The following is a 16,007-nucleotide window of genomic DNA, read 5'->3' as shown; positions in this document are numbered from 1 at the left end:
AGGAGGCACTCATTCAAAGGAGTAAATTAAAAGTAAAACCTTTAAAAGAACCCAAAGAGAACTTCTTTGTCTTGCTAGATCTTAAGGTTTGATTTATATCTCAGATAATTCAATCTTGCCTTTAGCTTGGATGTTCAGACACATCTCCAGTGCCATTTATGCTTTTACCAAGCGACACACCTAAAAATTCTTCATCATTTGTCATTCATTCATTCAGCAAATATTTATTAATTCTTTCCTAGTTCAGTTAATGTATTTCCATCTTTCCAGTTGTTTAGGTCCAAAACTTTATAATTATCCTCAATTATTCCTTTGTTTCTCATCTCAATCAAATCCTTGGATCTTCCTTAAAAACATGTTGAGAATGTCTTTCACATACAGGTCAGTGTTTTTATTATTTCATTCATCTGTGGGCTTCATCCATGCCATGATAATGAGATGAGAAAGGAAATAACTTCCAATTTGGTATATTCCAAGAATTTCAAATTTCCAAAAGTTATAAATACTCCCACTCACAAAAGCACTTCCAACTTTCTGTCAAAATAATTTCACATCTGTCATTTCATTTTTATCAGAATGAAGCACGAACAGAACACTGTGTCCTTACATTCATCTCCTTTCCTCCTTTCTCAAATATTTTTTGAGTTCCTACTATGTGTCAGGCATTGTTCTCTGTGCTGGGCGCCTTCTAAAACACAGCAGAGTAAAATCCACTTACGAAACTTACGTTCTAGTGGAGGACACAGACAACAAGGAGGATAAACCAATGAAACATATCATGTATTAGTGATAAGTACTCAGAAGAAAAATAAAGCAAGGAGAGGGATAGAAAGTATGGGTCTGTGTAAATAGGTGTGTACAGGGGACAAGTATGCAATTATTGGTAGGGTGGCTGAGAATAGCTTCACTGAAGATGTAACATTTGAAAACAACCAGAAGCAGATGTGGTATGGAACCATGGAGTTCTCGGGGAGGTGTGTTCCAAACACAGTAAGTAGATAAGTAGAGCATCCTACAGGTCAGTGCATGCCTAATGCTATCAAAGAGCAGCAAGGGACCAGGGAACCTAACATAAAGATGAGGAAAGGAATATTAAATGTTGAAGTGAACACGTACTGGGACCAGCATAAGGACTCTGGCTTTATTGCGGGAAGGGAGACCCCTGGAGGATGAGAAGTGATATGACATTGTCTGACTTCTATTAAAGAACAATCTGTCTGGGTGGGGGAGAGGGGAAAATGGGTGATGGGCATTGAGGTACTTGTTGGGATGAGCACTGGGTGTTGTATTTAAGCCAATTTGACAATAAATTATAAGGAAAAAAAAGAACAATCTGTCTGCTATGTTGAAAGAGACTGAAAAGGGAAACGGGTAGACCAGTTAGTCCTTTCTACACTGTCATCTAGGAAATCAATTATGTCAGGCACTTAAAAGTTTCAAGAATCAGAACTGTGCTCATCTCCTGGGTGGGACTTACCCCAGGAAAAAGTCAGTAATGTTATCCGTTCTTGTTTCCACAGAGTCAGAATTCATTGTTTTAATTCCTCTGCATTTCTGAGGCAAGGCTACAGCCCCGGTAATTTAGCTCATCTTTTTTTTTTTTTTTTTTTCAACGTTTATTTATTTTTTTTGGGGGGGGGGACAGAGAGAGACAGAGCATGAACGGGCGAGGGGCAGAGAGAGAGGGAGACACAGAATCGGAAACAGGCTCCAGGCTCTGAGCCATCAGCCCAGAGCCTGACGCGGGGCTCGAACTCATGGACCGCGAGATCGTGACCTGGCTGAAGTCGGACGCTTAACCGACTGCGCCACCCAGGCACCCCTAGCTCATCTTAATAACATACTAGAATCCTCTTCTGACCTCTACATGTGGTATAACTGCCTCCTCTGTTTGTTGCGTTCTTAATATTCCAGAGCAAGGTTTCTTGCTTCATGAATTTGCTTCTGGGATAATTATTAAGAAATACATATTCCCAGACTGTTCCTAGATCTGGAGGGGTTTAGGAATCTGTATTTTAAATGAACTTCTCAGGTAATCCTGAAGTGCACTAGACTTTGAAAAACACTGTTATAGATCCTGGGCTTAGTAGATACGAGGTGTTAAAATGCACCTGCCTTTATTTTCCAGATTAATACCTAAATAGGTGCTATAGGTTCCATTCTTTTCTCTGTTCCTGATCCCTAAAAGGTGCTACTTAGGGTTATCTTCTGTTCTGGATTTTGTGTGCATTTTTGACACGAAAAACAAAATAAAACATGATTTACACAGATAAAGTTTTAACGAACTACAGTTCTGTGGTGAAAATAAACATTTTTTTCTAATTATAAAAATAATTCATGCTATCAGGGAGAGAAACGAGGGGGATATATGTACAAATTTTCAGTTATTGTATAAATAAGTTCTGAGGATTTAATCTCCAGCTTGGTGACCAGAGTTAATAGTATGGTATTGTACATTTGATATTTGCTGAGAGTAGATCGTAAGCATTCTCACACATACCCAAAAAGCCTTAATTATGTGATGTGAGGATATGTTAATTATCTTGATCTTGGTAATCATCCCATAATGTATATGTGTATCAGATCATCACATTGTACTTTCAATATAGCAATTATATTTGTCAATTATTCCCAATTATTCCTCAATAAAGTTAAAAAAAATATTTTTTAATGTTTTATTTTTGAGAGAGAGAGAGAGAGAGACAGACAGAGAGCAAGTGGGGAGGGGGTTGAGAGAGGGAGACACATAATCCAAAGCAGGCTCCAACGTGTCAGAGGGAGTGCGACGTGGGGCTCAAACTCAAAAACCGCTAGATCAAGACCTGAGCAGGAGTCGGAGGGACACTTAACTGACTGAGCCACCTGGGTGCCCCTTCCCCAGTAAAGTCTTAAAAAACCACGTATGCTACTGTAATTGAAACTATGGGGAAAAGTAAAAGGCAGAAAGTAAAAGTCACCTGGAATCCCAGAACCCTGAGACAATCAGCCTTACCCTCTGTGTGGCCAACCGTTCGTATATCTCTTTATGCACACACACAAACACACAATACGTACAGGTGGTCATGTCATACTTGCTGTTTTTACCGCAGACATATTTTAAAAAAATGATGTACTTGTTGTTTTTGTTTTTCCTTCTGTGCTCCTCCTCCTTCCACCCTCTTTCCTGCATTGTCCTGACCCCCTAACGGGGTAAGTGGTATCAGTGACTTCCTATTTATCATTTCATACCTTTCTTCCTGATCATATGATCCTATATACCCCTATATTTAAATAGGGGTTTGTAATTCCTCTAGAAAAATGGGATCATATGATATACATTTTTAGTCATGTTGCATCTTTCATGTAATATATATTATGGAATCCCCTCCATTTAACTGGTATAATCTGACACATTCCATTTAATGGCTGCATAACCACTTATTCAATCATTCTTCTGTGATAGGTGACTTTGTCTTTAATTTTTTGTCATTATAAATAGCCTTGCACATAAATCTATAGGTACTTGTCCTTTTAGTTTTGTGGAATAGATTCTCAGCAGTGGCATTGCCAGGTTAAAGGGTACTTATACTGTAAATTTTAATAATATTGTTAGAATGAGTTCCAAAAAAGTAGACAGTCATATTTTCACCAAAACTGCATGAAAATACCCTTTTACCCTTCACCACACCACACATAGATAGAATCCTTCAAAAACATTTCGCCAATCCGATAAATATGAGATAATATTGCATTGTGGGTTCTATTTTCATTGAGTTGTCTTTTTGTTGTCACTTTGCAAGAACTATTTGATATTATATGTATTAAATTTTTATCTGATATTTTTCGTAATTTGCTGTTTCTATCTTTTACATTTTTATAAGTCTGTCCCTGCTTTTTATTTATTTATTTAAAATTTTTAAACATTTTATTTATTTTTGAGAGAGAGAGAGACAGAGTGTGAGTGGGGGAGGGTCAGAGGAGAGAGGGAGACACAGAATCTGAAGCAGACTCCAGGCTCTGAGCTGTCAGCACAGAACCTGACGTGGGGCTCGAACCCATGAGCTGTGAGATCATGACCAGAGCTGAAGTCAGACTCTTAACCAATGGAGCCACCCAGGCACCCTTGTCTCTGCTTTTTATTTTATACCTTTTAGTTTTTTCCTAAACAATTAGAATATGAATATATACACACACCCTTAGAATTTTTACACTTTATATTATATTTCTTACATTTAAGCTTTAAATGAATAAGGACTTTAATTTTGTATATGTTTGAAGATCCGACTTCCATTTTCTTACAGTTGTCCTGGTATCAAAATGTATTATTTTATTCTGTTCAATTTCCGGCTCAAACATTCTGACACTTAAACTCTAACTGGAGATATTTCTACAATTTAATATATTATTTTTTTCAACTTAAGAGTTTTCAAAAAGACCATTTCACTATTGCCTTAGATTTTTCTCTAATCTCTCTTCCATCCTGTTCCCAGCACCCCACATAGAGCCTCTTCCCAATGCTAACCTTTTACTCCCTACCACCAACTTCTGCATATTTTTCTTTACTGAGGAAGAGAGAACGCTCCTACAGTGTGTCAGACACTGTGTAAGAAAGAGGTAATAACAAGATCAGAGGCAAATGGTATGCATTGATGACTGCCGTAAGAGCTAGAAGGAGAAGGGAAAGCCAAAAAGAAAGAGGTCCAGAAGTCAAGGACTTCAGTGTGTAACAATTCTTTGGAACTCTCCATAGACTCTCCCAGGCACTGACTGCCATTCAGGTAATTTGATGTCTGGCCAAAAAGCAAACTCTTTTGTATTATAAACTCTTCTAGGATATCTTATTCGTAGGTTATCTTCCTCTGAAACTGTGCAATATGAATAACCTTCTAAAATACCCTCCCCACTTTTCTTCTTCTTCCCTTCCTTCCCTTTCTTCCACAGAAAGAGGGTTAGCTGCTCTTGGGCCTCCCCTGTGGGCAGAAAACTATAACATATTGGAATCATGTAAAAAGAGGGATCACGCTTACCTCCTGTTGCAAAAATAATGTAAAGTGCAAAATCCTGGGCACTATTTTCAATCTGTCAATGGAAAAAAAAAAGCAGACATGAGTTCTTTCATATTTGATTGATTGGTCATTGGCAGATGTTTTCTGAGCCAGCCAGACCCCAAATCTGTATATTTTTCCTCACTTTTGTTATACACTTTTAGACAAGAATCCTTTTCTCCTCCCTGTTGAGAGAATAATATAATCTCTCAAGGCCCAATTATGAAAAGGTGTTATTCGTAAGAAAGAATTCTTCAGAAACGAACCATTTAATTTAGATGTACGTGTTCATAGGTCTTTTTCAGAAGAGTACATTTATGTACCTATAGTTAACTTATATATGAGACAGTTATAGCTCAGTTTAGTGATAAAGATTACCTTAAATTTTTGGAGAAGTTGCTCAATTACTTCTTCAGTTCTCATATTACTATTTATTCTGACTTTAGTTTCTGATCCAAAGGCTGGAGTGAAAATTGATGTCTAGAAACAACAACAAAATATTGCCATGGAAATTCTGAAACTTACATCAAACTAACAAGAATCAATATGGTGAAACTGGCCTCCTTCTCCTTCTCCTACTTCTTTTTTGAGGAACCCAATATTTATTATATTATATTATATTATATTATATTATATTATATTATATTTTAATACTTTATTGTCAAGTTAGCTAACACACAGTGTACACAGTGTAGTCTTGGCCACCCCTCACCCCCACCAACCTTCAGTTTGTTCTCTGTATTTAAGTCTTTTTGGTTTGCCTCCCTCTCTGTAACTTACTTTTCATTCCCTTCCCTTTATGGCCATCTAAGTTTCTCAAATTGAGAGTGAAACATATGATATCTGTCTTTTTCTGACTGACTTATTTCACTTAGCATAATATCCTCCAGTTCATTCTTTTTGCTTGATGAGTAGTATTCTATTGTGTGTGTGTGTGTGTGTGTGTGTACAACATCTTTATCCATTCATCAGTTAATGGAAGTTTGGGCTCTTTCCATAATTTGTCTATTGTTGAAAGCATTGCTATGAACACTGGGGTACATGTGCCCCTGTGAATCAGCACTCCTGTATCCTTGGGATGAATTCCTAGTAGTGCTATTGTTGGGTTGTAAGGTAGTTCTATTTTTAATTTTTTGAGGAACCTTCGCACTGTTTTCCAGAGCAGCTGCACCAGGTTGCATTGCCACCAACAGTGCAAGACGGTTCCCGTTTCTCCACATCCTCGCCAGCATCTGTTGTTTCCTGAGTTGTTAATTTTAGTCACTCTGACCAGTGTGAGGAGGTATCTCAATGTGGTTTTGATTTGTAGTTCCCCAATGATGAGTGATATTGAGCATCTGGTGAAACTGGCCTTCTTATGGGCAAAGAAAGAAAAATCACAAATCACCAATTTAAAAGTTTTGTTTTCTTGTGTTTGCTTTCTTTGTTGTTGGATACTATGCATCCTTTTAAGCAACTTTACATTGTTTCTAGAATTAAGTTACATAAGACATCATTTGAGGATGTTCAAAACATTTTCACTAGATAATCATACTATTCTTCAATGTGGTTCAAATATTTAAAATAAATTAACTATAACTAAGAACAAATAAAATGTAATATTAATAGTGTTCCAAGACTCTAAAAGAGGGGGGTGGTGGGTTCAGCAGACATGGAGATGGGTGGGTTCTGGGTGGCTCAATGGAATGTTAGGTAGATGAGCCTTATATTGGGAAACCAGTAAATGAATGTCAAAATAAACATTAAAGTGCATATATGCACAGCACTTGTGTGAGTAGAAATATGGATATGGAAATAATTTTTCAAAGTAGATATATGGAGGCTGTCTGGAATAAACTCTTGCTAAGTATGAGAAAATTCAATGTTCATGGACGTTGTGAGGCATTGATGAATCACTCCGTGACACATAAGACCAGTGCTTATGAGTTCTGTGGAGCCCTGGAGAGCCATACGTTCATCTGGCACTAAGGCAAGGATATGTTACATATGTGGCTTGATGTTGTTTATAAGAAGAATCTTTATGGAGTTTGGCAACGGCACTAGATTAGGATTTAGGAGAACTGGATCATAGTGTCTTCTAACTCCAACTTTGTCAACTCACTTCACATTGAGGCCTAAAGAGGCCTCAAGGATTTCATTTGTAAAATAAGAGAGTGGGACTAGATGACCCCAAGAGCCCATCTAAAGTACCAACATACAATGAATTTGGAATCATGTTTTTCAGAGTTTTAGATTAGTTTTGTTGGCCAAAACACATCATGAAATAAAATCATCTATCCTTATTGCACGGATAGAAATATACCACAGGTCAAGTCAATAGTCATAACTTATATACAAATATCATAATCTAACCCTCTGAAATGAGTGTTATTCATGTCCTAACAATATTGGTGTTATCGTGGGGTATCATGATATAAAAACACATCTTATGACTCTATCAACTTAAACTCCTAGATGCCTCTCACTGCCCATCCATGGATAGAATGTTTTTTGGGTTTTTTTTTTCCTGCTAGTTATTACAATGCAGCGACTGGCATCTGTATGAAATATGTGTAGTTCCAGCTTGATCTCTTTTAACGAACGACAATAAAGCTAATGTAAATTGAGTTCTTCCTTTGTGCCGGACGCTGTGCTAAGTGCTTAGCTCCCCTTATTCCATTTAGTCCCATCAACAACCTTGTAAAGTAGGAATGATAAAGGCTAAGAGATGGAGGTAGTTTTAAACTTTGCTCAGCAAGAATTTGAAATCAGGTTGTCAAGCTCCGGCACCCAAGCATTTAGCCACTACACCATGCTGCCAACTTAGTGCCAATTTCATTCTTAGTACAAGGGTCCCATCTGGAAGCCGCTCATTTGGAACAATGTGGCTTTCACAGCCTTCTTTAACACAAATCACCCCACAGGATGATGACACAGTGTGATTCTGAGAAATAGAAACCAGGACAATTGGTCATTGCACATCTATGGGGGATTGTCAAAATTACTTTATGGCTAAGGGTAAATGCTTGAGCCAGGAAGATATCTAATTTGAACAAAGAATTCACGAAGGAGGTTTCTCCCCACCAGTCTCCAAAGGCACACTGTGGATATGCTCCCAAGGGTAGAGGAAGGAATAAGGTAGAAAGCCCTACAGGAAAAAAGCTTACGATGAATGAGTTAACATTTTGTACGAAAGGGCTTAGAATGGTACCTGGCACAGAGCAAGTGCTTTTTAAGTATTTATTAAATGAATGGATGAATAATTGCTGAAGTACCAGACAATGAAAAATTTGAGTTAAAAAAAAAAAAAGACGACACATTGCCTACCTTCGGCAAAGTGAAATGTCTTACAAAAACTGTGGAAAAGAAACACGTAAATTTAACACATTAAGTGAAAAATCAGAATAAAAATTATATCAGAATAAAAATTATAAACAACTAACCCTTGCATAAAAATCCTTGCATAAAAAAAATATGTGTATATGTACAAGACCTGGAAGGAGATGTGACAAAATGAGAAGTTTGATTTATTGGAATAATAGGTCTATGGAGTTTTTTCCCCTCTATTTAAATGTTAATGTTCAAATGTACTTTGAACCAATCTCCATTGTAGCATTTACATTATTCTAATGCCATTTGTCGATTACTGATTTCTTTGCCCAACACCTGAGCTCCATGCTGGCAGAGGCATCATCGGAATCACCTTCAGATCCCCAGTGTTTGGTACAGAAACTGCCACTTAGATAGGGCTCATTCATCACGGTGGTTAATAACGGGTTCTGGAGTCAGACAAAGCTGGTTTCAAGTTCCGATCTGCTACTTAAAAGTAGTGTGACCTAAGACAAACTGCTTAACCACTGTGAACCTCAGTTGACTCACGTAAGGCAGGGAAAATAATGGTACCTGTTTCATAGAATTGTTTTAGTGATTGATGAGATAATCCATCAAAATCCAATTTAAAACAGTTTAACACCTAACACATAGAGAGTACCCAATAAATATTAAATACACTACCACTATTTTATTAGTACTATTTTTAATTGTAAGTTGAATTGAGTGGTGTTGTTAAAATAGACATCATTTTCGGGGGGCGCCTGGGTGGCTCAGTCGGTTAAGCGTCCGACTTCGGCTCAGGTCATGATCTCGTGGTCCGTGAGTTAGAGCCCCGCGTCGGGCTCTGTGCTGACAGCTCGAAACCTGGAGCCTGTTTCAGATTCTGTGTCTCCCTCTCTCTGACCCTCCCCTGTTCATGCTCTGTCTCTCCCTGTCTCAAAAATAAGTAAAACATTAAAAAAATAAAATAAAAAAAATAGACATCATTTTCAAATGACATTAGCAGAATCAAAACTCACTTCATGGTTATAGAAGTGCCCATTAATAGAGGCCCTATGCTTCTGTCTGTCTTTTCTGTCCATCATTGGAGGCTTCATCCTTTTTCTCACCAGGGTTGCTTCACTCATGGTGCGATAGAGCAATGGGGATTCTGGCTCTTCATCTGCATAAGCCTTCAGAGTGCTACTGGGATAAGATAAATAATCTAGGAAGAATAAAGATTACAAGGCCATATCATTTAGCTGCCTACCTCTTTGGGTGAATTTGTATATGTATTTAATAAGTAAATATGCAGCTAAGCAGTGAACTATAATGCTTCAAACAGTGGGAAATAGTATTCCATTTAACCTTGGGATTTTAAAGAAGTTTCTATTGTAATTAGAGTACCAACCCATAGGCATGGGAGATTTCATTTTCTTCTAGCATTGGTGCTTTTGCAACTAGGTTTTTGTGGTATCTCTGGTGCCAAGACACCATAGAATTCCCTTAGAATTTAGAATTAGAAATCAGAATTCCCTTGGGTTTAGATGAGTGTTTTCAAAGGGCTAACTGGAAGGACCCTAATATAAAAGATGCCAAGGGCCATCACACAAAAATAAGGGAATCCTGGAAGGAGTGTCATGGTTGTTATTGAATACGGGTTGCTACAGAGACAGCAGAGAAGACTGACCTGAGAAACGTTTGGAAAAAATAACTCAACGTTGGAAGTTGTTGGTACATTCATGAAGGTAATGTCGGCAGGGTACTATTTTCAGCCTGAAGTCAGCTTGGTAAGACGGCCACCCCAGAAACATGAACTCTGCTCCCAACCCCAGTCATCAGCTCCTCCTTATATCTCTACATATTATATGAAAACCAAATCTATGTAAGATATATGACATCATACCGGACACTTATCAGAGTCTCAGTAAATGACAGCTAGTAATATTACAACTATCACATCATCATTATGACTACTGATGTCACATGCCATAGGAGCTGCCATTTACCATTGGTTTGTCATGTTTGATACGAATTCATTTGATGTTCAAGTTGATTTCTCTTTTTCAAATAAATGCTTGAAACAACTGGAGTCAATTACAATATACAATGTAATGTACCATATATAATTACAATGTTGTTGACAATTGTCAACAACAATATACTGGAGTCAATTAAATATATTGACTCCAGTATATTTGCCTCTTTCTGGGAAGTGTTGTCACGCAAATATCCATTAACTAAGACATTCAGCTTCTAAAAAGATGTAGAATTTAATGTGAGGGGCTTGGTCTGACATAAAAAGCTGCTGAGTATAATAAATGATCCCAACTTTGGGGAAAATATTGAAGAATTTTATGTATACAGGTTTATTCAAACCATTAGCTTTCCCTAACCTAGTAAATCTAAGTGACTTGATGTAATTTTAAAAATCATCGTATTTTTATGTAGTAAAGTTCTTAAACATCACATGAGCACTGTAGTGACTTAAATTAGCATGATCTGAAGAGATTTTTTTTAACATAAGAGTTTTATTAAATAGTGGTGTGTAAACTGTTAAATTTCAGAGAAACGTTTAGGATTCGTGATTTACATAAAAAATGTCTCTCCATTAATAAAAGTTTGATACTGACCTTCTTGGGAATCTGTTCCTTTAGATGCTGGAATCTGGGTTCTGTCCAGCTCACTAATACGGTAAAGATCATCAAATTCCCCCCAGCGTGTCATTCCCCTGAAAAGTAATAAATCTTGTAAATGGCATCAATTCTATTCATAATAAGCCTTATGATGATTTTCAGATTTAGAGTATTAATATGATACTGAGGGACTATGGTAGGCATATCCTAAATTATAACAATTTTATGATATTATTAAAATTATATTTATACCGGGATGGTCAGTGGGTATTTTAAATAATTCCTGTACTGATTTTGAGCAAATCTGATATAATAATTGAGTAAACCCTGAAATACAAGGTTATATAGATTCTCTAAAATGTGTGTATGCAAATGGAATTAGTGGAAACCAACATAATCCATCATTACACAGATACCTTACAATGCTCTTAGGAGAGTTTAGATATAAAACTGTTCATTCTGCCAACATACTTTGAGTTCCTATTGTATTCAAAGCGTTTTTGGGTAGAGTGGCTCTCAATAAGATGCGGTGCCTACCTTTAAGGCTCTTTACCACTAAGAACGCAATTTACAAAGGAGGAAAGTGTATGGGAAGTTTCTTTTCTAAAACATGATTTATATATAGGACACTAACAATTTTCAATGCATTCTAATAATTACAATACATAAAACTGGGCAGCTACTTATTTTTACCAGCTGGGCCAACAGTCACTTTTACTTCATTTATCTGGTCTTAGCCACGTCACTTCTCTGTGTCCTTATCTATAAGATGGGGATGATAACAATGTGAGGTTGCTGAGAAGATTAAGTGGGTTAATTTGTGTAAAATTCTTGAAATAGTGCCCAATACAGAGTAAGCACTCAGTATGTGTTCAAAGTTATCATTTTCATCGTCTTCGTCATCAGAGTCACCTGTATCCATTTCATGATGGGTGAAGAATCATTAGGGATCCAAGATATTCTTGGGTTTCTCTATGTTAATGGATACTGTTATTGCTGGGATTGGTCTTATTCTTACTAAAAATCTCTTCCATAATGTCTCTTTTCCTTATGACCAAAGACTGTAAGTGGTGGCATATGCTCTATCCAAATGTGACATTTGTAACATTGCTTCTATCCGAATGTCACTGGTGGCAACAATAACAAAAAATGCTTATTGAGACTAGTGGTGGTGAATATGACAAACACGAGTATTTTCTCCTTGATCTTTGAATTCTTTTCATGTCTTTTTACAACTTTTATGTCATTTGAGTCTCATAATAGTCTTATAATGTAAATAAGGTAATCTTAACATATTTGTTAGTTAATTTTTCAGTAAGCTCTACTATCCAGAACATAGCCAGTTAAAACACATGTAAGAAAAGGCCAAGAACTACAGGTAATAATAACCAACCCAAGGGAAACCTCTTCAGGTCCTGACTCAGATTCAAGTTATTCTTACGGTAGATAAAATTGCTCATCTTCCCCAATCGCTAGGAAATTAATTATCAAGAGGAAGCAGATGCTATTATCACAGAAAGAGTGGTAGTCATGGGAAAAGCCCAATATCAATAAAAGCAGAAACTAAAACGGCAAGGCAGCCTGATGCTATTTCATACGGGGGAAGATGAGAAAGCCCAAGAGTGCCTGGCCAGTGGTATTCTATAGATCCTTGGTAATCTTGGTAGACTGGACACTTGTCCTCACTTTCTTACAGTTTAGTGGCATCACACAAATACAGGGGACAAACATGGCTCCATATATGAGTGTCTGGCCCTTTCCCCTCTCTACCCATCTTAGCAGAAAACACCAATTTTGAGCTCTGGATTGTGTAATTTGAAGAGTCACCCACGCGCAACTGTGCACATGGCTATGCTTGAGGGCAGTTAACCCGGAGTCGTTCAAAGAAAACTAGGTGGAACTTTATGCAACATCAAATAGTTTAACTTGCTCAAGCACAAGACTGTTAGCATTGCCCTGACCATGCTTCAGGATGTATATGTTGGTAAATTTAAACTGTGGGCAAGTTTTCAAATGAGTTGCAAAATAAAAAAGGAGGTAGTAATTTGATAGACAAACGGGATGTGGTTATTTTTCTACCTGCGTTGGGAGAAAAAAAAAAAACCTACACTATAAATGTTATTCAAATGTACACCTGTCCAGTTTCTGCTCTTTATGTCATTCTGTCATGATTTGTACAAAATGTGCGAAAGCTGATTTGAGAAAGATTAAAAACAGCAATGAAAACTAGTGCAAGTAAACATAACCTCAAGAAGGCTTGGTGGTTTGGTTTTGTTTTGTTTTAGGTTTTGAAAAAATTTCAAAACAAAATACGTGGACCAGATATGAGAGATCAAAGTACTTCCCACAGAATTGTTTCCATAAAGGATCATAAGGGGTCACAGTTCAAACAGACTGATTTATATTTAAGCTTCTACCACTCCCCTTAAGCTGACTCAGTGTGACTCATTTCCAAGATAATTAAAACAAACTAGCATGACAAACTGATGATTCTTTCAATGGGTGAACAGAAAGACAAGATCACAGCCCTTCCTGCAGCCGAGTACACAACTTCCACACCCGTCCTTTATTCTACATACACCCACTGAAGATACCACATGAGTGACCATGTGAGACCAGAGGTAGAAGTTCTGCACACAGGGGCTCCTGGGTGGCTCAGACGATTGAGCATCTGACTCTTGGTTTTTGGCTCGGGTCTTGATCTCACTGTTTATGAGTTCAAGCCCCGAGTCAGGCTCCGCACTCTGCGGAGCCTGCCTGGGACTTTCTCCCTCCCTCTCTCTCTCTCTCTCTCTCTCTCAAAATAAATAAGTAAAACTTAAAAAAAAAAAATTAAAGAGTTCTGCACACAGAAACCCAGTATGAGAAAGGAGAGTTGAGGAGGGTTACAGAGTGAGGGAATAGTTCCTTTTATTTTATTTTTTTAATGTTTATTTATTTTGAGAGAGAGCAACCGCATGTGCACACATGGGAGGGGCAGAGAGAGAAAGAGAGAGAGAGAATCCCAAGCAGGCTCCACCCTGTCAGTGCAGAGCCTGAGGCAGGGCTCAATCTCACCATACTTGGGATCATACCTGAAGCCAAAATCAAGAGCTGGACACTTAAGCTACTAGGCCACCCAGGTGCCCCTAGTCCCTTTCTTTATATGATTTCATTCAAGGCTCAGAATTTAAATGAATGCTACCCTTAAGGATGGCAACCAGAGTGAAGGTGTCTAGGACCAGACTGAAACAAAGACAGGACCTTAGGTGGTTTTGCACCCTACTAGGGAACAGAGGCCAAGGAACAGCCACTCCAAATTATATGCACCTTCCCGCTGAGTGTTCAGCTACATCCCACGGAGGATTCTTGGCTAATGAATCGTGACTGAATCTAATCTTGCTTTTCAGTGTGAGAGGAGTAGGATCTCTTTCTGATAATTCTCAACCTCCAGAAAGATCTGATACACCACAAGTGTGCCCTTCACTTCATATGTTCTCCTGGTAAGTTTCATTACTGTGGTAAAGGGCAAGCACAGTTTTCTAGGGAATTCTTTCTCAACTTTAAACTAAGGGAGGTAATTCCTCTTTGGTTCACAGCAATGTGCTGATAAACAATGAAAACCGCAGTTGGTGTCCATGGAAGGCACGTCGTGAAAATATTAACTTTTAATCTGCCACAGTGTATGGACAGGCATCAATATCACTTTGTCTACCTGGTCTCTTGAAACTTTTCCCCACAGTGAGGATTTTTAGGAACAAGTGTTTTGAATTTTAATTTGAAAAAATTAAAAATAACTTGGGGGTAGCTATTTAAAAAAAAAAAGACAATGTGATAATACGAGTACCTTACTGTATCTCCTTGACATCTTCCCTTAATGTGCCATACTTATTAAGTTTTCATGACTCAAATAATTAAATTGCATCAAAAGCAGCCGGCTGCTCAGAGAACTTTGCAATGAGTTTTTTCGGCAATATGACTAATGATAGCTAATTTTGCCAAATTCATTTCTTGTGCAGTTATCTAAAAGCAGAGCCCAGGGGTAATTTCTCCTTTTAAAGGATGCTCCTAGTCACTTAGAATCATCAGCCCCATCGGTCACCTAGGACCTGAAGGGGAGGGTTGCAGGGCTTCATTAGGCTGCCCAAGTCTGTGGTCCCCCTTCCGCTCTTCCACAAATACTGGACCCTTTGCCCATGGGCAGCCCTTAGCCTGGATGGGAGACTAGTCAGAAGTGGTAGACAGAGGCAGTTTTCACAACAGAGCAGAGGTGATGTAACTACCAGGATCATGGGGGCTTTATTCAATTTTGTATTTCGACTCTCTTCATTCCAGGCACACTGCTACGCACCCCAATAACAGACGAATAAGGCATGCTCCGTACCCTGAAAAAGCTCACAGGCCAGAGCACGAAGTGGGTGCATAAAAACACAATTAACGGTGTGTTTTGAAAAATTGCCAGTGCACCTAGGAGAGACTGAAGGGTCAGAAAAAGGCTTTCTGGAGAATGTGTTACCTGACCAGAGTCTCCTAGGACTGAGAGAGGGGAGTCAGGCAAACGATGTTGAAATGCAAGTAGACTTTCCAGGAGTCAGGAAAGTAAGAGACTGCATGGCATGTGTAGGGAATTAGGAAATGTTCAGAACTGCTGGATCATGTTTGAGAACATTGGCAATGTGCAAATCATAGCGGGGCGTCCAGAGAAAAAGTGGGGCTTCCCTCAAGGCGATCCTTGGTTTTCCTTGCTTATAGCCCAAGATCAGATTGAGGAAAAGGTCCTGGCAGCTCTCTTTCCATCCTCTCTTCCTAGAACCCCAGCCCATCCAGTTATAGATGGCAGGATGGGAGAGAACGCTTGATCCTCCCACAGATGCACAACAGGGGGAGGAGTCAGAAAGTTAAGCATTAAAAAGGAGGTAAAGTGGGGAGGAAGGAAGAAAAAAAGAAAAAAAATTACATGCACGAGTCCTTCTCAGAGTATTTATTTTTATAAAAATTGCAAAGGATAATGAAAAAAATCAGCCCAACTTAATGTATTCAAGGTACAGCTGCATAAACCCACACAGAGAACGGTCTC

At 38.2% G+C, this 16,007-nt stretch overlaps 1 protein-coding gene across 1 annotated transcript in view; it reads right to left on the bottom strand.

Annotated features, from left to right (window-relative positions):
- RASSF6 (Ras association domain family member 6) overlaps positions 1–16,007 on the bottom strand; it is a 49,666-nt gene that overhangs the window by 1,294 nt on the left and 32,365 nt on the right. The window contains exons 5-8 of the mRNA XM_043572486.1: positions 10,949–11,046; positions 9,356–9,540; positions 5,403–5,504; positions 5,007–5,058 (exon numbers count right to left, since the gene is read on the bottom strand). Coding sequence (XP_043428421.1) covers positions 5,007–5,058; positions 5,403–5,504; positions 9,356–9,540; positions 10,949–11,046 — 437 coding nt within the window. The remainder of the gene's footprint in view (positions 1–5,006; positions 5,059–5,402; positions 5,505–9,355; positions 9,541–10,948; positions 11,047–16,007) is intronic.

Source organism: Prionailurus bengalensis, chromosome B1 (assembly GCF_016509475.1).
Source record: "Prionailurus bengalensis isolate Pbe53 chromosome B1, Fcat_Pben_1.1_paternal_pri, whole genome shotgun sequence".
NCBI classification, from domain to species: domain Eukaryota; kingdom Metazoa; phylum Chordata; class Mammalia; order Carnivora; family Felidae; genus Prionailurus; species Prionailurus bengalensis.
The sequence above is the reverse complement of the archived record's forward strand: the minus strand, read 5'-3'. Positions and strand labels throughout refer to the sequence as shown.